Genomic DNA, 25,182 nt, shown 5'->3' on the forward strand with positions numbered 1-25,182 from the left:
GTCAGATATATTGCTGGGATATTCATTTTGAAGGACAGGTTAAGCAAATGATTCACAAACATCACCAATCAATGGCACAGAGAATGGACTGACGGGACTTGCAGTCTTGCCCAGTCCAGTGAACTGTAACCCTGCCTAATTCCCATCCTAGACATCCCAAAATCTCGCCATGGAGATAACAATACTGCTACTGGCATACATGAACTGACTAGTTAGCACTACAAGGACATGGCTGTGCAGGGACAACTCGAAGGACAATTCCAGTCAGGATAGTATACCCGATCCTCCCTGTATGCTTGGACAGACATTAACCCCAAACAAGTGATTAAGCAATAAAGAAGCCCCCCGAATACACTGACCAATAGCCCACAGCATTTATACATCAGGGACAATGGGTAAGACCAGCGTCCAAGAAGGTAAAAAATGGTATGGTAGCAACTACTTCTGGATCGATTTCAGCATTGTTCCAAAAAGCTGTGCTGTGAGGATGCCCAAGAAATAATGAGCGAGATGGAAACACAATCAGTCATATACAGCACTGTGCTGGTCCTAAGTACAGACCACCAGGACAAAAGAGGCAGCCCCTCACATGTAATGTATAGCAGGCTATAGCAACTGGCCTTTCACTGTCTGTTCAAACCCTCGTTCATCAAGAAGTCATATTGCTACAGATTCCATATGAACAAGGGAGGATACTCCTGAGATTAAACCCAGCAACTTAGAACAGAGTAAATGCATCTCAGTCATCAAGAGAAGTACAGTATTTTGGTATTAACCTACCTGGTGACTGCTCCAAGTTAGAAACATCACTGATACTTTCAATCCGATTTTCCCCTTCAGAAAGACTTCTGTTACTCTGAACAACAGTTTTAGGCACTGTGTGGCCTGTTTCTTGTTTTTCTGAAAATTATAAAAAGCAACATACATCTTTCATTATTTCCATTCTATCTACAATTAACTTGAGCAAAGGTTCAGGTATCAGACCATAAATGATTACATATGAATATAATTGTAGAATTTCACACCTAAAATGCTAATGGGAAAAGGGTAATGTATCTCCCACCGTGAATTAGAGAATCAGTCCTCTTTTTATTTACGGTATAAAAGTCAATGGCTCAAATTTATTTTATTGGCATTTTATAGAACATATACACTTACATGGATCCAGTTACCAGTGAGTTGAGGTACCAGAAAGGGGGTGACCCTGGAGAGGCAGAGGGGATTGGGTCAAGGGGGCGTGGAGAACCTCAGAGTGGTGCGGGTTTGAACAGAATGCAGAGCAGTCCTCTCACTGGATATCAACAAAGACTAATCAGCGGGAATGATGAGTCTCGTCATCCGTCAATAGAAGTACCCTAAGATAGCAGGGGCAGGTCAGTCCTCATTAATCTTGGGCTAGAAAGTGGATGCATGAGCCTCACATTCTATCGAAGTATGGCATCTTGCATTCTACAGAGGCTGTGAGCTTTTCCATAGCAACAATGTCCCATAGTTTGTGTAGCCAGTCTGAGTGGACTGGAGTGGTGTTTGAGCCCTCCCATTTAGATGTGATGACTAGCCTTGCGGAGCAGAGAGCCATTGTATGGCTTTCCCCCGATCGGATCGAAGTGGATATGTCAGTTGGTTGGGGGGTCTCAGGAGAGTGTAGCTGCAGAAATGAGGGCTATCCGTTTAAAAAATGTCATAAGTATCTTTAAGCACTTCCTTCCATTATTGCTTGAGCTTAGGGCATCTCCAGAGGAGATGTGAGAGTGTTCCTGTTTGCAGGGGCGGGTGGTGACATTTGAAAGTGGTGAGGCGCAAAGTGATTTGCATAGTGCACCGTAGCGAGCAAGCCGAACCCCTTAAGGGGGGTTTGGGGGGATAACCCCCCCAAGAAAAGTTTGAAAAAAGAGAAGAAAAATCGTGCATTTTCGAAGCAAATTTGACAACTAATGATGAGGCAAATTTGAGAAAGCAGGAAGGTTAATAAAGCAATTGTGAAAGTGCAGTTATTACATTAATAGATGGCATAACATAGGTAGCTTCTTATACAGTATAACCACAGAGCTTCATACATTCCGTCCTATTACGCTGCTGAATTCAGACTATAAGACTTGCATGAAAATCTCAGCTCTAAGAGTAGAAGAAGTTGCACAGCAGTTGGGAGACAGCCTTTACAAAGCCCTCTGTCCCACTCGTTTTTTGTACCTTTCTGCCCCCCGTTCCACTCGTTTTTGTGCCCTTCTGCCCTCTGTCCCACTCGTTTTTGCGCCTTTCTGCCCTCTGTCCCACTCGTTTTTTGTGCCTTTCTGCCCATAAGGGGGGTTTGGAAAATTTTGAAAAAAGAGAAGAAAAATCGTGCATTTTCAAGCAAATTTGAGAAAGCAGGAAGGTTAATAAAGCAATTGTGAAAGTGCAGTTATTACATTACAAACACACGCCCACACACAGAGACACACTTTCACATACAGACTCACACACACACCCACACATCAATCCACACACACACACACCCACACATCAATCCACACACACACTCACACAGACACCCCCCCCCACACACACACACATATCTAGATAGATTCCACTCTCCACAGTCACTACATGAGGTGCCAGCTCGCTACCACACATGCCTATTCTTTCGAAAAGGCAAATAAAGGATCTAGCATACACACACAGAAACACACACTCACACACACACACACACACAGACACAGACACACACACATTCATGCAGATTGTGTTCCTGTAGGAGCTTGCTGTCAGGCTGTTTGAGGCCTAAGTACTTGTAGCCAGTTTTTGCAGTCCGTCTTTGTTTACATCTTAGATGTACCCCAAAAGTGAGCACATCCCACCAGCAAAACCGCAAAACCATAAATATTGTAGCAAGGCATCTATGCGTCAGTGACTGATTACTGATCTGGTGGCACAGGTACATGTGTGTTTATTTAAATGTTGACACAGGTCATGTACGTTTTTTAGATTGTGTGCCTGTGTGCCTGCATATATCCTGGCCTACATACATGCGTGTTTGAATGTATGTTGGTCTGTGGGCATGGACACCTGTATGCCTTTTGTTCGTTGTGAACTTAAGTGTGTATATCTCCCAATGTGTGTGTAGATGGGTATCTTCATGTCGTGCCTGTAGGTGTGTTGATTCTCATGTGCATGGATACCCGTAGTGGAGATATCTTAATATTTTCCCCTGCCCGTCTGCCTCTTTGTCCATATATTGATCCTCCTTTGTTTGTCCATCCATCCATGCGTGCTTGTGTTTGTTGTCTGAAACTGTTGTGTTATCTGTGTTTGTATGTGTGACAATGTGAGTTATATGTGTAAATAAGTCACATGGATAATCATGTGTGTGTGTTGGTCTGTATGCGAAAGCGCCTGCATTTGGGTTGGTCTGTTTGCATAAAGGCAGTGTTTGCTGGTCTGTGTGTGCAGTGGACTTTGCGATGGCTTGTATATCTCTTTCAGCAATTTCTCAAGGGAGATAATTCAGTGGTCCATGACTGCCCCCAACACCCTCTTTTTTTTCCTTCCTCAAATGAGATTTTCTCTGCAAAAAGCGAAAGGTTACCAGAGGCGGTTATGCATCCATCCATACATCCATTCTTCAACCATATATTCATCTAATCATCCATATGTCCGTCACACCGTCCATGTGTTAATTTTTTACTGGTGTCTACGGCCGTAAGTGTGCCGGTATTTATTATACTATATATGTGAGTGTTTAAGTGACTGCACACATCAGTGGTTGCATGCCTGGGTTCCTGTGTGACTTTTGTCCTCTGCCAGCTGCTGCTTCTTTGTCTGTTGATGTCTGATAATGTGTGCTGGTATGACCGTATGTATGTTACCGGTATGACTTTTAGCCTGTGTGCATGAATGCCCCTATCTCTGATGGTCTATGTGTTTGTTCGCCTGTTGCTCGGTTTCATGAGTGCCTGGATGTCAGTTGGTCTGTCTTTATGGCTGATTGTATTTCTTTTCACATGTGACTGTACATTTGTTGACTGTATTGTTATTAGTACATATGCCTGTTGGTTTACGTTCACAACTGTCTATACCTGATGTATGATGACGTATATTTGGTATGTGTGGTATGCTTGTTTGTGTCTTTGTAGATGCCTGTATGTTTGTCTGTGTGTATGGTGCCTGCATGCGGTTGTGTTTGTCTGTGTGATCTGTTTGTGAATGCCTGCATGGATGTTGAGTGTATCTATGGGAATACATTATACAAAAAACGCGCCTACTGACTTCCACACTACTTCCTACGTATTGAGCGACGCTGTGAAAACGAAGAGCTTCTTTTCAAGATGTGAAAATCTTACGCAAATCTTTCAGGAAATGTGTGTAATAAACGAATACATCAGGGGAGACGAACGGCTATCTATTTATTAGTTGGCATTTGTCAAAGAAACATTTCCCATCAGTTAAACTTGCTTTGTTGTGTGTCTCAATATACTGTGCTTGTCTTGGGGAATTTAAAAACTGATTTTAAATGAACGATCGCAATAAATCATGCACGGGCGACGCCCACTTTAATGATTACAAAATGCGTGTCTTGTACTCGGAGCCGGGATGCCAACCAAAGATTGAACAACTTAATGCAAGTTCAAGAATAGTCACGCGCAATCAACTTCCTTCTTTGTACAGAATGGTTTGCGTCATAAATTAGAAATTACCACATTAATAGCTTGCTTACCTCGGACTAGTAGGTTCAGTCTTGCCTACAGCGCATCTGTTCCCGCGCCGGTGTTCCTTGGTAGAACCGTGAAAGAGGAGGGGGCACAGGGCCGAGCGCACGCACCCGGCACAGTGTGAGCTGCCCGGTGCTACGGTGCTGGCAGAAGGTAACCCACCCACGCGCTACCGTGTGAACGTCCGGCTGTCCGGGAGGTGGCCGGAGGGGGTCACACGATAGTGCACCCTGTGAGAGCAGGATGGGTCACAAAAGCGGATACCTCGGAAGGGTGCTGTGTGTCCAAGTGGTCGCTGTAGGGGGTACCGCCACCCCGTGCACTGGCGGTGCTGGGTGTCCAGGTGTTGGCAGGAGAGGGTCACATGGACTGCTGGGGTCCCCAGTGGCCACACCACCCCGTATCTTGTGATCTGTCTGATGTCCGGTGCTGGGAGGAGTGAGGTGACACCTTCCGGTGCCCTGTGTGATGCAGGAGTTTTGGGTGGTGGCTGGAGGGGACCACACGATCAGCAGCGCCACGCGCCGCAAATGGCCAATCACTCCATGACTACATGAAGTCAGACACAGTGATTGGCCATTGTGCAGTGCGGCTGGCGGCATCCAATAATGGATTGCCCTGCCCTGCTGCGCGGTGACCAGCCAATCCCAGCGCTGCATGCAGCGCCAGGATTGGCTTGGGGGCACACTACCTGATCGCCCTGTCGCCCTTGTTAACGCCAGGGCTCCTGCCTGTAACCAGCACCCCCCCCTGTCACTATTGTACTTATTGGGGGAACTATCATGCACATGCTCGGGCTAGTTTTAGCCCAGAGTAGCACTTGCGCAAAAGGGTTGGTATGCCTCATCCTGCAGTGTCTTGTGACGTGGACTCGACTGTCACTCACACACAGTCAGACTAGCCCCGCCGCCCGGCCCAGCCCAGCCCTCTGCGCAGCGCACTCCCGTATCAGTCACAGTGACAATTATACTTGCAGCCGCGGGTCCATGGGCTGGTGGGGCTACGCCCCTACGCCCCAATAGACGCACCGCGGCTGCCTGTTTGGCCACAGTTCCGTCAGCCCATTCCTTGAAGGTGAAGGAGCGTTCTAGCTCAGATTCCTAACACAGTTGAGCCGGTAATTTGCTAGTTTCTGACACGGCGTTCAGAAAGTTTTAGATATCACAGAGCAGGCATTTATCCTCAGCTTTAGTGATCAGACATTTTTCAAATTTCGTCAGCACTATGGAAGTGTGCAGGCGAATAGAGGGTTGAGTTACCCAGTGTCCGGCTTACATGTAGTGCCAATATTCAGTCCTAGGTAGGTCATGAGGTATAGAAATGTAATTCTCTTGTACTCCCCAAAAGGCCTTCCCATTTAGAGTGCTTTGATTTAAATACCATAGTTTCAAGCAGCCACACACCTAACAGAGGAACACTTACTTTAGCCTTTGAGTCCAAAGTAGTGGGCTCTAACGGCCATTAAAGGCCCGCTCCAGAGTTAAAGGCCTGAAAGCGAGGATCTTTAATAAGGGAGCCGGCCTTTAATGGCTGGTAGAGCCTGCTAAGGAGGGCTAAAAGGCTATTAGAACATTCCGTCCCTAGAGGGCAGAATGTTCTAATTTGTAAAAACAAAGGCCTCTCGTAACCCGAGGGAGTTTAAATACCCTCGGGCTCCGAGAGGCCGTTGATCACAGCAACAGCTGTGAAATGAAAATAAACACTTGATCAATGCTCTTCCGGCTTCTAACAGCCACTAGAAGCCCAGAGCACTCAGTTGTCTTTAATGGAGCACTCAACATTCCAATGTTCAAATAAGGAGTAAGGACACTTGTATTTACAGGATTCAATTCAGTTACATGTTACGAACCACAAAAGAAGCCCTTGCTGTTGGATTACAATAGTGAATGTAGGTAGGTTTTGGGACTCGGCAGAAAAGCAACTGATACCATAAGTTGCCGCTTGATATCCATTGCTGGAGTTGCAAAGCAAGCACGGAAAGGAGTACTCTAGTCACGAGTAGGAAGGAATACGTTCCTCCAGGTGAATTTGTACAGGGTTCCAAGCTTGGTGATGGAATGTGGGCTACTGGTGTCTGACCCTAGGGATGAGAATCTACATGAGGGCAAGAGAACAGGGTATGAACCAGTCAGGACACTTGCAGTAGGGAAAATGGCTCAATATTGACACTACACAATACCATAAACAGCAATCATGTACCACATACACACTTGCAACAATGGAATATAATATCCCTGCAGAACTGTGGAGAGGAAAGACTGTCAATGCAACAGGTTGTTGGGGTGTTACACCACTGCAGAGAACGGAAAGTGCTGCGGCTGATCAACACTAGATCGTCCTAATGACCCTCCTCGTGAGACCACTGTTGCGCTAAGCATTCATGCAAAGGACGCAGGTGGAACTATGGCAATGCAGGATGCCATCATGCCTACGAGTCGCATGACTGTTCTGACCCAGAGATGTTGATTTGGTTGAAAAAGAGGGAGAAGTGCCGGAAAGGACTGGATCCTAACAGAGTTTGGATAGGCTAAGCCTACCTCTGAGTTGAAAATAGTCCCTAGCTATGGCTGGATCTGGAGGGATTGGATGCGGAATTTAGTAGTGTTTATGGTAAACCCTGAGCGATGAAGGTCTGTTGCGACCTGTGTGCGTTTGTGGTACTGCTGGAGGGCAGCAGTTTTGTTCAGCCAGTCTAGGTATGGAAAATATTGAACGCCCTCTCTGTGCATGTGTGCAGCCACCACAGCAAGGCACTTGGTAAACACCTGGGGCACAGTAATAACCCCAGAGGGGAGCACTTTGAATTAACCTGAGATACTGGCACGTGGCAGTGTGGACAAAACTGAAATGGAGTCTGTTCCATCATCGTCGAAGCATGGTGGAGAGACGCTACGGAGAGACAGATGTAGGCCCTGAAGGTTAAGGCCCTGTAGGTGCCGCTGTAGATCAGGACCCTGCTCGAGCAATGTAATCAAACTTGGACCCGAGAAGGAAACTAAAGGAGATGCAATTGAAGTATAATAAAGATGGAGCGGAGGAAACCCTGTGAACCGAAAAGAGAACTGCCACATTGTTGCCACGGTGTTGACCCGGAACAAAGTTGCACACGTTCGAACCCGACAGTCGAAAGAAAACAATCCAACAATGGAGTCGATGACCATGTATATTATGACCAAGAGGAGGAGTCACAGTATCTTGTGACTTGAAAAAACTTTTTCAAAGAAAAACAACTTGCACACATTCGAGCCCTACTGGGCAGTTTTGGCACTACGTGGAACTCCATGGACTTGCCTAAAAACTTAGTGGAATTCTGCTCTGCCCCCTGCATGCAGCATGATGCAGGCAGCAGACCTGGAGGGTTCTTGACCCCCCAGACTGCCACCTGCTTGGCTTACCTGGTGAGTTCTCCACCGTGCTGAGAACACAGAGTTCAGCAAAAACTCTGATTCCACGGCATGGCGGAGTTTGCCCCTGCCACCCACCCCTAGCAGGGTCACCGTGGCATACCTAGTGCGTTCTCTGCAGTGCCCGGGCTGTCCTCCTCCTGGCGGTCTCCTCTCCAGGCTCGCCCGTGCAAAACAAAACCCCTACACCGTACGTCTTGGGAGAACTGCGCATGCATCATTTCCGGAGCACAACCATGGCTTCTTTTCTGAAAAGTTTTAGATAAGGTGGAAGCCTCTTCAGAGGCGGATGAGGTGTTGGGATCTTTATGAATTATAGGGTATGACCATACTTTACTATGTCCATGACCCACTTGTCCAAAGTGATTTTTCTCCATTGGTCGAAATGTAAAGAAAAATGTGCGGCATTGGTGTTGATGCGTTGCCGAATTTTTGCAGGTGCTGGGGAAGGGTAACTGTTTTCCAGCATTTTCCCTGGTCTGAGGGGGCTGTTTCTTCTGTTTTGCTGTCTGGAGTAAGCAGCAGCTGGATGGGCTCTATAAGATTGCTGTTGTTGGTAGCCATTTCTATATTGGTAAGTCTGTGGCTGGGATTTCTGATAGTTCCCTTGAAAGGAATATGATCTTCTGCCACAGGCTCCTCGAAAGGGTGTCTTGCTATACAGGAGTGTTCCTAAAGCTTTAGCTGTATCTGTATTCTTCTTTATTTCCTGTAAGGCATTGTCAATGTGTTTGCCAAACAGTGCATCCCCATCGAATAGCATGTCTAAGATCTTACTTTGCACCTCAGGACGAAAGGTGGTAGAATTGAGCCATCCTTGGTGGCGGAGAACTGCTGTTACAGCTAGCTGTCTAAAACCTAACAAAGCCAGCCAAATGTATTGATATATCTATAATTTCCGATGCTGACCTTTCCCCTTCAAGCAGAATCTTCCTTGCTTCACGTTTTTTGTCGTCCGTCAAAAAATCGAGGTACGGTGCAACATCTGGCCACATTTGCCGGACGTATCTCCCTAGAATTGCTACGGAATTTGCAGCATGCACTGATGCACCCGCCATAGTGGTGAATCGCTTGCCAATATTGTCCAAGCATCTTCCATCCGTATCGGGTGGCGCAGTAATGGGTACCAAAGGTTCTCCGAGATCTCTGCTGCACAGCCTGGGAAATTACTGAATCTGGCTTAGGTTGTTTTACCAGGCATGCAGGTGCATCGTCGGGGGCTTGTATTTTTTGTCAATTCTTGGGAGGATGCCTCCACTAAATAGGGATTCTTCATGATTTTATCAGATATGCTCAATGATGGGAACTGCACGGACAGATTTTCTGTTTTGGTCCTTAAAATAATATAAGAAGCTGTCAGACTGCTTAACAGCCATGGATAGATGGAAACGATTTGCCGTTCTCTCCATAATAGCATGAAAGCCCCCAATATCCTCAGGAGGAGAATCAATTGCTTGAGGAGCTGGCGGAGAAGGCGTCAGAATTAGGTAGTCTTCCCACTCATCTATGGTAGTAGGCTTCTTAGGGATATCAACTTCCTCAACTATATCATCTTCATTATCCTGTGGCATCTGATCTTGTGGCACGGATACAGGATCCTGAGCCTCCATCATGGGTACTGAAGGCGCTGCTGAGTCTTGAGCAGGAGGGGGTGACCTTTGCTCATCCAGAGAACCTGCTGCAGCAGGGAAGGCAGTGTGGTAATCCTGTAGCATAGCTGTTAAGTCCTGTATTAACGCCAAAGACATTTGAATCATGGGCCCTGGGTGAGAAATCAACACCTGTGACCTTTCGCTAGGTTGACGGCAGTGTGTGCCATAATATTCATCCTCATCCTCTTGAAATTTTACGTGGAGTTGAGAGTGGCTGCGGGCCGACAAGAACCTGGATGTCAAAATTGGGGTGAACTGTAATGAAGAAGACCTTCTTTTTTGCAGCGTCAACAAGATCTTCTTTGACGGTGAAACGGCCACCGACAATGTTGAAATAACTGTCGTCAATGATGAAGTAGTCATGGTCGATGACAGAACTATTGTCAACTAAGTTGTTGTCGTTGAGAGAGTCGTCGACGGAAGAGATGTTGACAGAGGCGAAGTTGTTGTCGTCGGAGGCCATGTCGATGGTGTAGACGCTGACGGCGAAGAGGTTATAGTCGGCAATGGCCCTTTCTTCGTCGATGCTTCTGTGGAAGATGCAAGCGCTGACAAGGAAAGCTGAGGTGGCAAAGTCACCTCGTCGTCGACTATATCTTTTTCGACGACAAGGCGGTCTTGACTGACTCTGACTGAGTCTTAGGCTGTTTTGAGGTTGTTTTCGGGGCAGGTTTTGAGGCAGCTTTACCCACTGATTTCTCCTCAGAAGGGAATAGCAGCTTACCTTTTTTAGAGGCAGTATGCAGAGACTGACAATGGGTCTTTTTTGAGGATTTTTTGTGTCTGTCAGGGGATTCATCAGATCTGTCCCTTTTCATTGCCAGATGGACTGACGTCTGGGTACTAATACTGCCTTCCTCAGACTCCACAGAGGTCTTTGATTTCAGCCTTTCCAGCCAAATAAGTAATCTGCCTTCCCTGTCTTTTACGGTCTTGGATGAAAAAGTCCTGCAGATCCTAAAGTCCTTTACTTTATGAAGAGGGTACAGGCAATAGATAAAATCCTTGTGGGGATCTTCAAAATGTAGCCTTTTCTTCCCACATGACCAACAAGGCCTGAATAATCATTTTTTAGAAGAATCAAACATTATGTACTCACAAATTTCACTGGAAGAGAAAGAAAACTTAGCAGAGCTCAGGGTGACTCCCTGTCACAACGACGTGCGGTAGAAAATCTGAGGAACTTGCTTCTCTGTGGAGTGTTCTAGAGGGTGCCAGAGCCTGATTGGCTGTGTTTCAACGTTGGTTCTTTTTTTACAAAAGGACAGGGATGGGCTACTGCAATGACTATGCAGTGCATTATAGCATATTGTGATATGTATCACTACTATTATATATATGTTTATTCTTACCGTGAGACTGCCATCTAGATGGTGTTGATGATTGAAGCATGTGAATCTATGAAAGATCTAATACTGGATACACTAAGTCTCTCCTCTTTACTTGAATTTTCCAAATGAACCACTGATGAATTAGCTTTGTCATGGTTGGATATCAAAGGAACGCATAATAAGAAGCATGACTGAATTGAACTCACTAATGAACTGACTAAACAATTGGTGTTTAGATTCTGGTAAATGATAAGTAAGGATCCATTTAGAACATTAATCCTGAAGAAAACTACCTGACCATTTTGGCAACTGTATATGGTTGGAACACGTAAACCTAATGATGTGGGAGCACATAAAAACACAATCAACATCACATGCTGTGTTTAACCTTGCCAAAGGTTCCTCTAATAAAATCTACAAGATACAGGAGACCAACAGGCAATTTTAGACAGAGATCCCTCACTAATACAATCAAAGAGGTCGCTGTCACACAGCATAGAGGCCACCCAGTTACACTAGGTATCTGGGGTGAGGACTGAATGATGAAGCATGCAACTAGTGGTTCTAGAGGGTGAGGGTCCTTTTGAATAATCGGGAACATTACCCAAAAGGTTGATGGAGAGGCTTGAATAGAATCTAGACTGAGTTCTCTTCTCTTTGCTTATAGGAGAAATAATTGTGGCATCAATTAGGGGTCTAAAAAGCTTTATAATTTCCTTAGCTGGGTGATAGTGCGTTCTAAAGGTGGTAGATTTGGCTGAGAAAGAAGAGCCTAGAGTCTGTTTTTGCTGAAATATTCAATTTGCTGGCATGTTAATCTGTAGTGTTGATTTGGAATGGAGACTGCATCTACAGCACTGGGTCTGATTTTTTGGTCTGGAAACTTGGTCCAATTACCTGGAGTGCTTAGTGTATTAGGTGAAATAGCTTTAATGCAATCCTTTGAGAAGGTGGAAGCCAGCGCACAGTCAAAATAACTCTAGTATGTGATCCAAGGGTTTATGATGCAAGAGCAGCTTTGCAGCTGAAGTTTACACCTTTTAAATTGCCTTTGAAGAAGAATGTTGGTGCTCTGAGATGCGTTATCCAGGCATGAAATAAATATATGCAACTATGGATTGAAAGCTGTGAGGCACCCCAATTGAAGGAACGTCCACATTTGAGCTCACGTGGGAGATTTCACTATGTCATCTATTTGGGGGTTCAAGAGTAAGGCCTTCATTTGGGATGATACATAGCATTCCATGCATCTGTTGCAGGGTTGCTGGTTGTAGATCTGCAGGCCAGGCCTGAATGTCTTGTGTCAGTCCACATTTTCTACATCCGGGTATTTCGGTCTTATTCAGGTTGAGACTAAAATGAATAAGGGTCATCCAGTAGGTGAGCAAGGAAGGTGCCACCATTGATGATGTAGTGTCATTAAAGGTCCTGGAACATGAGGATCACTGCACTGTTTTTTGAGTAATTGAAGCAGGTAAGACCAAAAGATTGAAGCAATCCAGGAAGAGAGCAGAAGTCAATATTAAAGAGAAACTGGGAAAATGTTACACCCAAGCTGGTATGGTTTGGAGGTGTATGATGTTAGGAACATTAACTATGATTCAGCAAGAAATGAAAGACTTTTTCATAAATACTCACACTCTGGATCCTGGTCAGTTGAAATGGGTGATGCAGATGAGTCTGCTTGTGTTCTGACCTTGTCAATACTAATAGCTAGGATACTGTCCCTCAGCAGCGGCAGAAGCTAGTCTGCATCAGAATTGTTGCTAATTGAATTACAGCATAAGAGCGTAGATTGCCTTTTTATTGGTTTGCTGAAAAATGATTCATCCTTTAGCTCTTGGTCTGTAATTAGCAAGTTAAGTTCTGTCCAGACCAGCTTCCATTAGAGAAGGCTTAATGAATTAGCATTTGATACAATTTGGCATAGCAGCAATAGCTAGGAAAAAGTTTAATTTCTGCTGCAAAGTACTTCATAGATCAGATTTATTTCAGCTGCTTAAGGCATGGGTGGGGGAGGAGGAATCTAGATGTTTTTGGTGCTTGATTATTAGTAACAACAATGATTATTCTGACAGGGGGGAGATTATGCCTTTAGGATGAATGGTTTTGGTTGTTGTAATTTGCAAGTCTCGTTCTGCTGTTCAATTGTATCTTTGTACTCAGGAGAGAGTGTAGTTGTTTGATTTTTCACAGAGGTGTAGAAGCCAGGGAATGTCAAAGTATGCCAGACAGTTCCATTTAATATGGGCTAACTGTTGGGTCTCTACCTATGATATTCATGATCTGATTCTAAATGTCAGATCATACTATAGGCAATTGAATATGACCACAGCAAGTGGTCACGTTTTCTGTGAGCTGCAGAGAATAGGAAGAACCCACTGTAGCAGGCTTAAGTTCTGAAATAGTGCTTTGGAGACCACATTAATTTGGTAGATAGGAGACAGAAGATAGCCAAAGAGCACAACCTAATCAGGTGTTTTGTAGTGTACATGACCACAGGTGGAAGCCCCATAGTTTGTGAATGCCAAGAAGGAGAATTGGGCGAGATGAAAATTATGTTTCACAGATATCTTGATGTTTGCTCTGCCAAATCCAGATTTCCAGTGGCATGCTTAGGCTTGTGTCCAGGGAGGCCGTTGGCACACCTAATTTTTGTTAATGATAGGTCAGGTTGTAGGCTGGCATGAGGAGACTCTGTGTTCCAGGGGACCAAAGCTGGGAAAAGGAAGGAGGAGGGTTGGAAAAGTGGCACACCTGATTGATTCAGTGAAGGTTTGTTAGTCAGCAGGCATGATGAATGCTTTTTCCTTCAATAAAAATTATACATTTTGGTTTCCCAGGCTTTAATGTAACTGGGTTGTGAAATGAACAGTTAAACTTTCTCTCTGTTGTTGATACTTTGTAAAATGTTGCTCAGCAAAAGCAAAATCACACTGGCATTGGTAGCACTCAATCATTTGTCAGGTGTGGAAAATAGGAGCAGAACAGACATCTACAGGACACTGGCACTCTCCACTAGAATTCCAAAAAGTATACAAGTCATCCATTGTTCTCTACAAAAGAAAGTTAGACATATTTCTAGACTAAGATCAGATGTAAATCCCATGGTAGACGCAGCAGTGGTTCATTTAATTAACCTCCTGGAAACTGGACTCTGAAGGATAAGACTGAATGAAGTTTCCCCATGGAAATAGAAAAAAAGAGTGAGTAAGAGATAAAGAGAGTTTTATGTTATATGGTGTTAATCTGTGTAAATTATTCACGAATTTAACAGGATCGATAGACTCACAGAAAAATTATAAACAACCAAGTTCAAAAGATTAATACATGGGAAACTTTTTATATAAATACACTGTTACTTTATGTCTTAATTCTTCTAAGCATCTAACAGACAAGGATTTATAAATGCTTTCTATTGTTGTCTGTACCATACACTGAAGAAACAATACTGGATGTATGCGATACAATATTTTCTGTTATCACCTGAATAAAAATAATCAGTCATACATATAAGTGGCTAAATGCCTAAGAAGCTACATTTGAAACATACTGCTGGAGTAGATATTCATAACGAGTAATTGCCTAAAGTCTAAGTTTTCCTTTAGCAGACTCCAATAGACAGATTTAATCCTACTCGACCCCCACCAAGTTCTCACATTCAAGGAGATAAGTGGACCAAAGCCTGGTGAGTCCTGGCACTTCGATTGACCTAACCTAGCTCAAGGAGAGAAATGTCTCCCATTCTTGAAATCATACGTGCTCTTGAGCAGGTAGTAGGTCAGATATATTGCTGGGCTATTCATTATGAGGGACAGTTTAAGCAAATGATTCACAAACATCACCAATCAATGGCACAGAGAATGGACTGAAGGGACTTGCAGGTATGCCCAGTCCATTGACCCCTGCCTAATTCCCATCCTAAACATCACAAAATCTCGCCATGGCGATAACAATACTGCTATTTTCATAAATGAACCGACTAGTTAGCACTGCAATGACATGACTATGAAGAGATCACTCGAAGGATAATTCCAGTCAGGATAGTATACCCAATCTTCCCTGTATGCTTGGACGGACATTAACCCCAAAAAAGTGACTAAGCAATAAAGAAGCCCCCCGAATACACTGACCAATTGTCCAAGGCATTTATACATCAGTGACGATGGGTACGACTAATCTGCCTCCAGACCAGAGTCCAAGAAGGTAAAAAATGGTAGGGTAGAAACTACTTCCGTATCGATTTCAGCATTGTTCCAAATAGCTGTGCTGTGGGGATGCCCTAGAAATAATTAGTGAGATGGAAACACAACCAGTCATATACAGCACTGTGCTGGTCCTAAGTACAGACCACCTGGACAAAAGAGGCAGCCCCTCACATGCAATGTGTAGCAGTCTGTAGCAACTAGCCTTTCACTCTCAGTTCTGTCTCTAAATCGTTTGGCGACTAAATGTGTTTTTTCACCTCATCCATCTATTCAAACCCTCGTTCATCAAGAAGTCATATTGCTACAGATTCTATATGAACAAGGGAGGCGACTGCTGAGAGTAAACTCAGCAACTTAGAACAGAGTAAGTGCATCTTAAGTCACCAAGAGAAGTACCGTATTTTGGTATTAACCTACCTAGTGACTGCTCCAAGTCAGAAACATCACTGATACTTTCAATCGGATTTTCGCCTTCAGAAAGACTTCTGTTACTCTGAACAACAGTTTTAGGCACTGGGTGGACTGTTTCTTGTTGTTCTGAATATGATAAAAAGCAACAGACATCTTTCATTATTTCCATTCTATCTACAATTAACTTGAGCAAAGGTTCAGGTATCAGACCATAAATGGTTACATATGAAAATAATTGTACAATTTCACACCTAAAATGCTAATAGGGAAAAGGGTAATGTATCTCCCACGAGTGCAATTCAAAAGGTATAATTAAAGTGAATTAGGAATCAGTCCTCTTTTTATTTGAGGTATGAAAATTAATGGATCAAATTTCCTTTATTGGCATTTTATGGAACACATACACTTACCTGGATACAGTGACTGGTAAGGTGAGGTACTAGAAAGGGGTCCACCCTAGAGAGGCGGAGGGGATTGGGTCATGGGGGTGTGGGGGTGTGGGGGTGTGGGGAATCTCAGAGTGGTGTGGGTTTGGCCAGTATGCGAAGCAAAGTCTAATCAGCGGGTATAATGAGTCTCGCCATTTGGCAATAGAAGCACCCTAAGATACCAGGGGCAGGTAAGTTCTCAATAGTCTTGGGCTAGAAAGTGGATGCATGAGCCTCACATTTTATCGAAGTATGGCATCTTGCATTCTACCGAGGCAGAGAGCTTTTCCATTGCAACAATGTCCCATAGTTTGGGTAGCCAGTCTGAGTGGACTGGAGTGGTGTTCGTGCCCCATTTAGATGTGATGACTAGCCGTGCGGAGCAGAGAACCATAGTCATGGCTTTCCCCCGATCGTATCGAAGTGGATTATTCAGTTGGTTGGGGAGTGCCAGGAGGGTGTAGCTGGAGAAATCAGGGCTATCCATTTTTAAAAAAATCATCAGTATCTTTAAGCACTTCCTCCCAATATTGCTTGAGCTGTGGGCATCTCCAGAGGAGATGTGAGAGTGTTCCTATTTGGCCACAGTTCCGTCAGCCCATTCCTTGAATGTGAAGGAGAGTTCTAGCTCAGATTCCCAACACAGTTGAGCTGGTGATTTGCTAGTTTCTGAAAAGGTATTCAAAAAGTTTTAGATATGAGAGAGCAGGTATTTTTCGTAAGCTTTAGTGATCAGACATTTTTAAAATTTCGTCAGCACTCTGGAAGTGTGCAGGCGAATGGAGGGTTGAGTTACCCAGTGTCTGGATGTTGATTTGGTTAAAAAAGAGGGAGAAGTGCCTGAAAGGACTGGATCCTAACAGAGTTTGGGTAGGCTAAGCCTACCTCTGAGTTGAGAATAGTCCCTAGCTACAGTTGGATCTGGAGGGGTTGGATGTGGAATTTAGTGGCGTTAATGGTAAACCCTAAGCAATGAAGGTCTTTTGCGACCTGTGTGCGTTTGTGGTACTGCTGGAGGGTGGCAGTTTTGATCAGCCAGTCTAGGTATGGAAAAACATGGACGCCCTCTCTGTGCAGGTGTGCAGCCCCCACAGCAAGATACTTGGTAAACACTTGGGGCGCAGTAGTAACCCCACAGGGGAGCACTTTGAATTAACCTGAGATACTGGCACATGGCAGTGAGGACAATACCGAAATGGCGCCCGTCCCATCAATGTCGAGGAATGGTGGAGGGACAATACGGAGAAACAAGTGTAGGCCCTGAAGGTCAAGGCCCTATAGGTGCCGCTGTAGACCAGGACCCTGCTCAAGCAAAGTAACCAAACTTGGACCGGAGAAGGAAACTGAAGGAGACGTAATTGAAGTATAATACAGATGGAGCGGAGGAAACCGTGTGAACCGAAAAGATCACTGCAACGGTGTTGGCCCGGAGCAAAGGTGCACACATTCGAACCCGACAGACGAAAGAAAACAATTTAACAATGGAGTCGATGACCATGTACATTATCACCAAGAGGAGGAGGAGTCACAGTACCTCGAAAAACTTTTTCAAACAAAAACAACTTGCACACATCCGGGCCCAACTGGGCAGAGTAGGCACTACGTGGAACTCCATGGAGTTGCCAAAAAACTCAGTGGAATTCCGCTGCGCCCCCTGCATGCAGCATAAAGCAGGCAGCAGACCTGGAGGGTTCTTGACCCCCAGACTGCCACTTGCATGGGTTACCTTGTGCGTTTTCCGCCGTGCTAGGAACGCAGAGTTCAACAAAGCCTCTAATTTGGCGGCGCCCCTGCCACCCACTGTCCTACTCCTCCTGGCAGTCTCCTCTCCAGCCTCGTCCGTGCAAAAGGAAACCCCTACACTGTGCGTCATGGGAGAACTGCGCATGCATTCTTTTCGGAGCATAACCATGTCTTCTTTTCTGAGAAGCTTTAGATGAGGTGGAAGCCTCTTCAGAGGCAGATGAGATGGTGGGATCTTTATGAATTCTAGGGTATGAGAATACTTTACAAAGTCCAGGACCGACTTGTCCAAAATGATTTTTCTCCATTAGTCAAAATGTAAAGAAATATTTGCCGCACTGGGGTTGATGCGTGGCCGAATTTTTGCAGGTGCTGGGGAGGTGTCATTGTTTTCTAGCATTGTCCCTGGTCTGAAGGGGCTGCTTTCTTCTGTTTTGCTGTCTGGAGTAAGCAGCAGCTGGAGGGGCTCTATAAGATTGCTGTAGTTGATGGCCATATCTATATTTATTTCTGATAGCTCCCTTGAAAGGAATATGATATTCTGTCACAGGCTCCTCAAATGGGTGTCTTCCTATACTGGAGTGTTCCTAAAGCTTTAGCTGTATCTGCATTCTTCTTTATTTCCTGTAAGGCATCGTCAATGTATTTGCCAAACAGTGCGTCCCCATCGAATGGAATGTCTAAGATCTTACTTTGCACCTCAGGGCGAAAGGTGGTAGACTTGAGCCATCCTTGGTGGCAGAGAACTGCTGTTCCAGCTAGTTGCCTAAAACCCAACAAAGCCAAATCCATAGATAAGTCTATAATTTCCGATGCTGACCTTTCCCCTTCAAGCAGAATCTTCCTTGTTTCTTGTTTTTTGTCGTCCTGCAACAAATTGAGGTACGGTGCAACATCAGACCACATTTGGCAGTTGTATCTCCCTAGAATTGCTAAGGAATTTGCAACACGCACTGACGCACCTGCCATAGTGGTGACTCTCTTGCCAATATTGTCCCAGCGTCTTCCATCATTATTGGGTGGCGCAGTAATGGGTACCAAAGGATATCCGAGATCTCCGCTGCACAGCCTGGGAAATGACTGAATCCAGCTTAGGTTGTCCTACCAGGCATGCAGGAGCATCGTTGGGGAGTTTGTATTTTTTATCAATTCTTGGAAGGATTCCGGCACTGAATAGGGATTCTTCATGAATTTATCTCCTTCCTACCAGATATGCTCAAAGATGGGAATTGCATGGACAGATTTTCTGTTTTGGTCCTTAAAATAATATAAGAAACAGTCAGACTGCTTAACAGGCATGGGTAGGTGGAAACCATTTGCCGCTCTGTCCATAATAGCATAAAAGCCCCCAATATCCTCAGGAGGAGAATCAATTGCTTGAGGAGCTGGCAGAGAAGGTGTCGGAATTAGGTAGTCTTCCCACTCATTTATGGTAGTAGGCTTCTTACGGATCTCAACTTCCTCAACGATATTATCATCATCATTCTGTGATATCTGATCTTGTGGCACAGATACAGGATCCTGAGCCTCCATCGTGGGTGCTGCAGGCGCTGCTGAGTCTTGAGAAGGCGGGGGAGACCTTTGCTTCTCCAGAGAACCTGCTGCAGCAGGGAAGCGAGTGTGGCAATCCTGTAGCATAGCTGTTAAGTCCTGTACTAACACCATGGGTATTTGAATGATGGGCTCTTGGCGAGGAATCAACACCTGTGACCTTTACATAGGTTGATGGTAGTGTGTGCCATAATATTCATCCTCATACTCTTGAAAGTTTACGTGAAGTTGAGAGGGGCTGTGGGCCGGACTGAACAACCCGTAATCCTCCGATTCCTCCAAAAATGGACTAGGAGGCAAAGGAGAGATTTAAGAAGGGTCCTGGTAGAAACCTCCCACCAACGGGATCGTCGAAGAGAACCTGGATGTCAAAATTGGGGTGAACTGTAATGAAGAAGGCCTTTTTGGTTGCGGCGTACCCGAGATCTTTGTCGCTGGTCAAACGGACACCGTCGATGTTGTAATAACTGCTTTCAATGGCGGAGTAGTAATCGTCGATGCTGTAGATTGCAGAACTATTGTCAATGAAGTTGTCTGGAGTGTCGTCGACGGAAGAGACATTGACAGGGGCGAAGGTGTTGTCGGAGGCCTTATCAACGGTGTAAGCGCTGATGGCGAATAGGTTATCGTCGGCGGTGGCCCTTTCTTCGTCGATGCTTCTGTGGAAGATGCAAGCGTTGACATGGAAAGCTGAGGTGCCAAACCCACCTCGTCGTTGACGATGTCTTTTTTGATGACAAGGAGGTCTTGGCAGACTCTGACTGGGTCTTAGGCTGTTTTGAGGCAGTTTTCGGGGACGTTTTTGAGGCAGCTTTCCTCACTGATTTCTCCTCAGAAGGGGATAGCAGCTACCTTTTTTAGAGGCAGTATGCGGAGACCTACGAGGGGTCTTTTTTTGAAGATTTCTTGTGTAGTATCAAAAGGGAGAGGGGGGACCAGGAACGGATTGCGGTCCAGTGCCCGTGCTCCACTATCAATTTGTTGACTAAACAATTAGTGTTTAGATTCTGGTAAATGATAAGTAAGGATTCATATAGAAGATTAATCCTGAAGAAAGCCATCTGACCTTTTTGGCAACTATATATGGTTAGAACACGTAAACTTAACAATGTGGGAGCCCATAAAAACACTATCAACATCAAAGAGGTCCGCTGTCACACAGCAGAGAGCCACCCAGTAACACTAGGTATCTGGGGTGAAGACTGAAGGATGCAGCATGCAACTAGTGGTTCTAGTGGGTGAGGGTCCTTTCGCATAATCGTTAACATTCCCAAACAGGCTGATGGAGAGGCTTGAATATAATCTAGATTGAGTTCTCTCCTCTTTGCTTATAGGAGTATTAATTGTGGCATCACATAGGGTTCTAAAACTTGAGCAGTCATGTTTAATGACCAGTGTGAATGCAAGCTAGCTTTCCCATTCCCTTAGCTGGGTGATAGTGCGTTCTAAAGGTGGTAGATTTGGCTGAGAAAGAACAGCCTAGAGTCTGGTTTTGCTGAAATATTCAATTTACTGGCTTGTTAATCTGTAGCACTGATTCGGAATGGAGACTGCATCTACAGCACTGGGTCTGATTTTTTGGGGGCCGGAAACTTGGTCCAATTACCTGGAGTGCTTGGTGTATAAAATAGCTTTAACGCAATCCTTTGAGAAGGTGGAAGCCTGCACACAGTTAAAATAACTCTAGTATGTGATCCAAGGGTTTATGATGCAAGAGCAGCTTTGCAGCTGAATTTTACACATTTTAAGTTGCATTTGAAGAATAATTTTGGTGCTCTGAGATGCGTTATCCAAGCATTAAATAAATATATGCAACTATGGATTGAAATATGTGAGGCATCCCAATTGAAGGAACGTCCAAATTTGAGCTCACGTGGGAGATTTCACTATGTCATCTATTTGGGGGTTCAAGAATAAGGCCTCCATTTGGGAAGATACATAGCATTCCATGTATCTGTTGCAGGGGTGCTGGTTGTAGATCTGCAGGCCAGGCCTGAATGTCTTGTGTCAATCCACATTTTCTACATCCGGGTTTTTCTGTCTTATTCAAGTTGAGACAAAAATGAATAGGGGGCTTCCAGTAGGTGAGCAAGGAAGGTGCCAGCATCAATGATGTAATGTCATTAAGATCCTGGAACATGAGGATCACTGCACTGTTTTTTGAGTAATTGAAGCAGATAAGACCAAAGGATTGAATCAATGCAGGAAGAGAGCATAAGCGGATATTGAAGAGAAACTGGGAAAAGGTTACACCCAAGCTGGTATGGTTTGGAGGTGTATGATGTTAGGAACATTAACTATGGTTCAACAAGAAGGGGCTATCAAATGAAAGAATTTTTCATAAATACTCACACTCTGGAAATGCTTCTTCAGTCGCCTCAAGTCCCTGATGATAAAACTGGCATGGGCGGGAAAGCAGGCCAGGGTGCAGTGGAATGTCATGGTGTTACCATACCACCTCGGTGGTTTGGGAGCCCCTGACTTTGAACTATACTTCAGAGCGGCGCAGGGTCCAATTGTCCATAGCTGGGTAGATAATAAGGAGAATGCGCCGTATGTCCAACTTGAGAGACTCTATGCGGCACCTAGGCCACTGCCAGCTGTTATATTTGATCCGGTAGACAGACGTACGGGATTGCTGGACTCACTGAATTCGCCCAGACATGCATGGCAGGCTCTACTGCAGTGCTACTCTGGGGCGCTGTTGTACTCCCCATTGATGCCTATCGAGTGGATGGCTTGGCTTTCGCCGTGCTTGGAAAAGGGTGTGGTCACGGCCCTGAACGACTTGGGCATAACAACGGCCGGCGACATGTTCGAGGGGGGGGACGCTTAAAATGCTTGCAGTGTGCTCCCACCAGAAATGGAACCGACTGGGCTACAGCGCTTCCAATTTCATAGAGTCAGGGGGGCCTGGCGGGAGCAATTGGGTGATGACTTAACAGAACCAGCTGAATTGTTGGAACTCACGCATGTCATTAAGACAACTTCCCCCCGGAAAATGGTTTCCACACTGTATAGGATGACCATTGCAGGCAGAGCGACAGGGTATAGTAGGGCACGGCTTGAGTGGCAGCGGGACTTGGGGATAGCGGTTGACGATGAAATGTGGAGATACTGTTGCACTAACACGAGGTGGATTTCCTTAAACGGAAGACATAGACTAATACACTTTAAATGTATCAATAGGGTTTATCACACCCCGGAGAGACTGTGCAGGTTTGGTCTGCGAGACGATGCGGCTTGTGACAGATGTGGGGTTGGTAATGCGGGGTTCATGCATTTATCCTGGGAGTGTCACGGGGTGCAGCTATATTGGAACAATGTTTTTCATACTATAGGTAAGATAATAAATGCTGTGATCGCCCCGTCCCCCGCCCTGGCCCTACTGGGATACTCGAAGGGACTGCCCAAGGCCCAGAGACGTTTGGTGGATATGGGACTGCTGTTGGCTAAGCGCAGACTGGCTGGAAGCTGGATGAGGGGCCCGCTCCCTAAGATAGAACAATGGGACAGAGACTTGACCTACTGTTGCACTCAGACAGAGAATTACAGTGACCTCTTACCACTAAAAAGTAGGCCCAAGAACTTCTGGGGGTTATACGTGGAATATAAAAGGCGCCTAGCCGCGACGGCAGAGGAAGAAGAGAGGAGGGAGGAGGACCTGGCTAAAGGGCCGCAAGATGATGAAACTTAGACCACAACGGAGGGTTGATCTATGAAAGGATGTTGAGGTTCATGCCAGATGGGGGTCGCTGTCACGCCTGGGGCCTCCTACAGACACGAAGAAAGACGGGAGCTAGTATGACATATAGGGACACACCATAGGATCACGGAGCGCACTGTAGAGTTAGAGGCATTGGTTGTAGTTGGGTTGTATACTTGTTATCACATTAAAACAAAAAAAGGAAAAAGTGAAGGTATTGTTTTATTGTTTTATATATGACATGCATCATAGTCAGGTGAGAGCCGCAACGACTTGTAACTAACGCCGCCCGACCTCCGGGATGTGGGCTGAACGGCTGTGTTTGACTAGTATATATGTATATATATATATATATATATATACTGAATTGTGCGGCCCTGGGAGAGGCGCGACTTTCTCTGATTGTGTGTAATGTACCTACCAGGGGTAAAAAAATAAAAAATACTCACACTGTGGAGCCTGGTCAGTTGTACTGGGGAATGCAGATGAGAGCCTAGTAGAATCAGTGCTGCTGATCCTTTGGAGTCTGCTTGTGTTCTGGCCATGTCCATACTAATAGTTAGGATTCTGTCCCTCAGCAGCGGCAGAAGCTAGTCTGCATCAGAATTGTTTTTAAATTAATTACAGCATAGAGCGTAGATTGCCTTTTTATTGGTTTGCAGAAAAATTATTCATCCTTTTGCTCTAGGTCTGTAATTGGCAAGTTAAGTTCTGTCCAGATCAGCTTTTATTAGAGAAGGCTTAATGAATTAGCATTTGATACAATTTGGCATAGCAGTAATAGCGAGGAAAAAGTTAATTTTTCTGCTGCAAAGTACTTCATAGATCAGATTTTATTGAGCTGCTTCAGGCATGGGTCGAGGAGGGAGAATCTAGATGTTTTTGCTGCTTGATTATTACTAATAACCATGATTATTCTGACTAGGAGGTAATGCCTTTAGGATGATTGGTTTTGGTTGTAGTAATTTGCAGGTGTCGTTCAATGCATATGCTGTTCAATTGTATCTTTGTACTCAGGAGAGAGTGTAGTTGTTTGTTCTTTCACAGAGGTGAAGAAGCCAGGGAATGCCAAAGTATGCTAGACAGTGCCATTTAATATGGGCTAATTGTTTGCCCCCTACCTATGATATTTATGATCAGATCCTAAATGTCAGATCATAGTGTAGGCAATTGCAATATTTCAATTGAATATGACCACAGCAAGTGGTTACGTTTTCTGTGAGCTGCAAGCATAGGAAGAACCCACTGTAGCAGGCTTAAGTACTGTAATAGTGCTTTAGAGGGTTGTATGACGTTACAACGCATACTTTTACAACGCATGCCTTTACAACGCAACATCCATTACAACACATACCCTAACAACGCATGCCATTACAACGAATTTCCTAAAACTACCAATACAACGCATTCCATTACAACGCATACTACCTTTACAACGCATACCATTACAACGCATACCCTAACAACGCAAATTTGGTAAGTATTGGATAGTATAGGGGTAAAAATTACTATTCTAACTCCAGGGGGTGCAACAGTAGGGTAAGTGTTGGATAGTGTAGGGGTAAAAATTACAATTCTAACTCCAGGGGGTGCAACAGTGGGGTAAGTGTTGGATAGTGTAGGGGTAAAAATTACTATTCTAACTCCATGGGGTGCAACAGTACGGTAAGTGTTGGATAGTGTAAGGGTACTATGCGTTGTGATGGTATGCATTGTAAGGGTATGCGCTGTAATGACTGCGTTGTAATGACATGCGTTGTAATGGTATGCATTGTAGTGTCATGCGTTGTAATGGTTGCGATGTAATGACATGCTTTGTAATGGATCTTGCGTTGTAAAAGTTTCGTTGTAATGGTAGTGCGTTGTAAAAGTTGCGTTGTAAAGGTTGTTTACCGCTTTAGAGACCACATTGATTTGGTAGGTAGGAGACAGAACATAGCCAAAGAGCACACCCTAATCAGTTGGGTCTTAGAGTACATGAAGGCCGGTGGAAGCCCCATAGTTTGTGAATGCCAAGATGGAGAATTGGGTGAGATGAAAATTATGTTTCATAGATATCT

General features: G+C 44.8%; 1 protein-coding gene across 2 annotated transcripts in view; it reads right to left on the bottom strand.

The window, feature by feature from the left end:
- KIZ (kizuna centrosomal protein) overlaps positions 1–25,182 on the bottom strand; it is an 824,452-nt gene that overhangs the window by 332,221 nt on the left and 467,049 nt on the right. The window contains exons 11-12 of one of the 2 annotated variants that reach the window (XM_078649324.1): positions 15,701–15,820; positions 781–900 (exon numbers count right to left, since the gene is read on the bottom strand). In XM_078649324.1, the coding sequence (XP_078505450.1) occupies positions 781–900; positions 15,701–15,820 (240 nt within the window). The remainder of the gene's footprint in view (positions 1–780; positions 901–15,700; positions 15,821–25,182) is intronic. The other variant, XM_078649325.1, reaches the window with a different exon arrangement.

The sequence above is a fragment of the Lissotriton helveticus genome, chromosome 6, assembly GCF_964261635.1.
Source record: "Lissotriton helveticus chromosome 6, aLisHel1.1, whole genome shotgun sequence".
Taxonomy (NCBI): domain Eukaryota; kingdom Metazoa; phylum Chordata; class Amphibia; order Caudata; family Salamandridae; genus Lissotriton; species Lissotriton helveticus.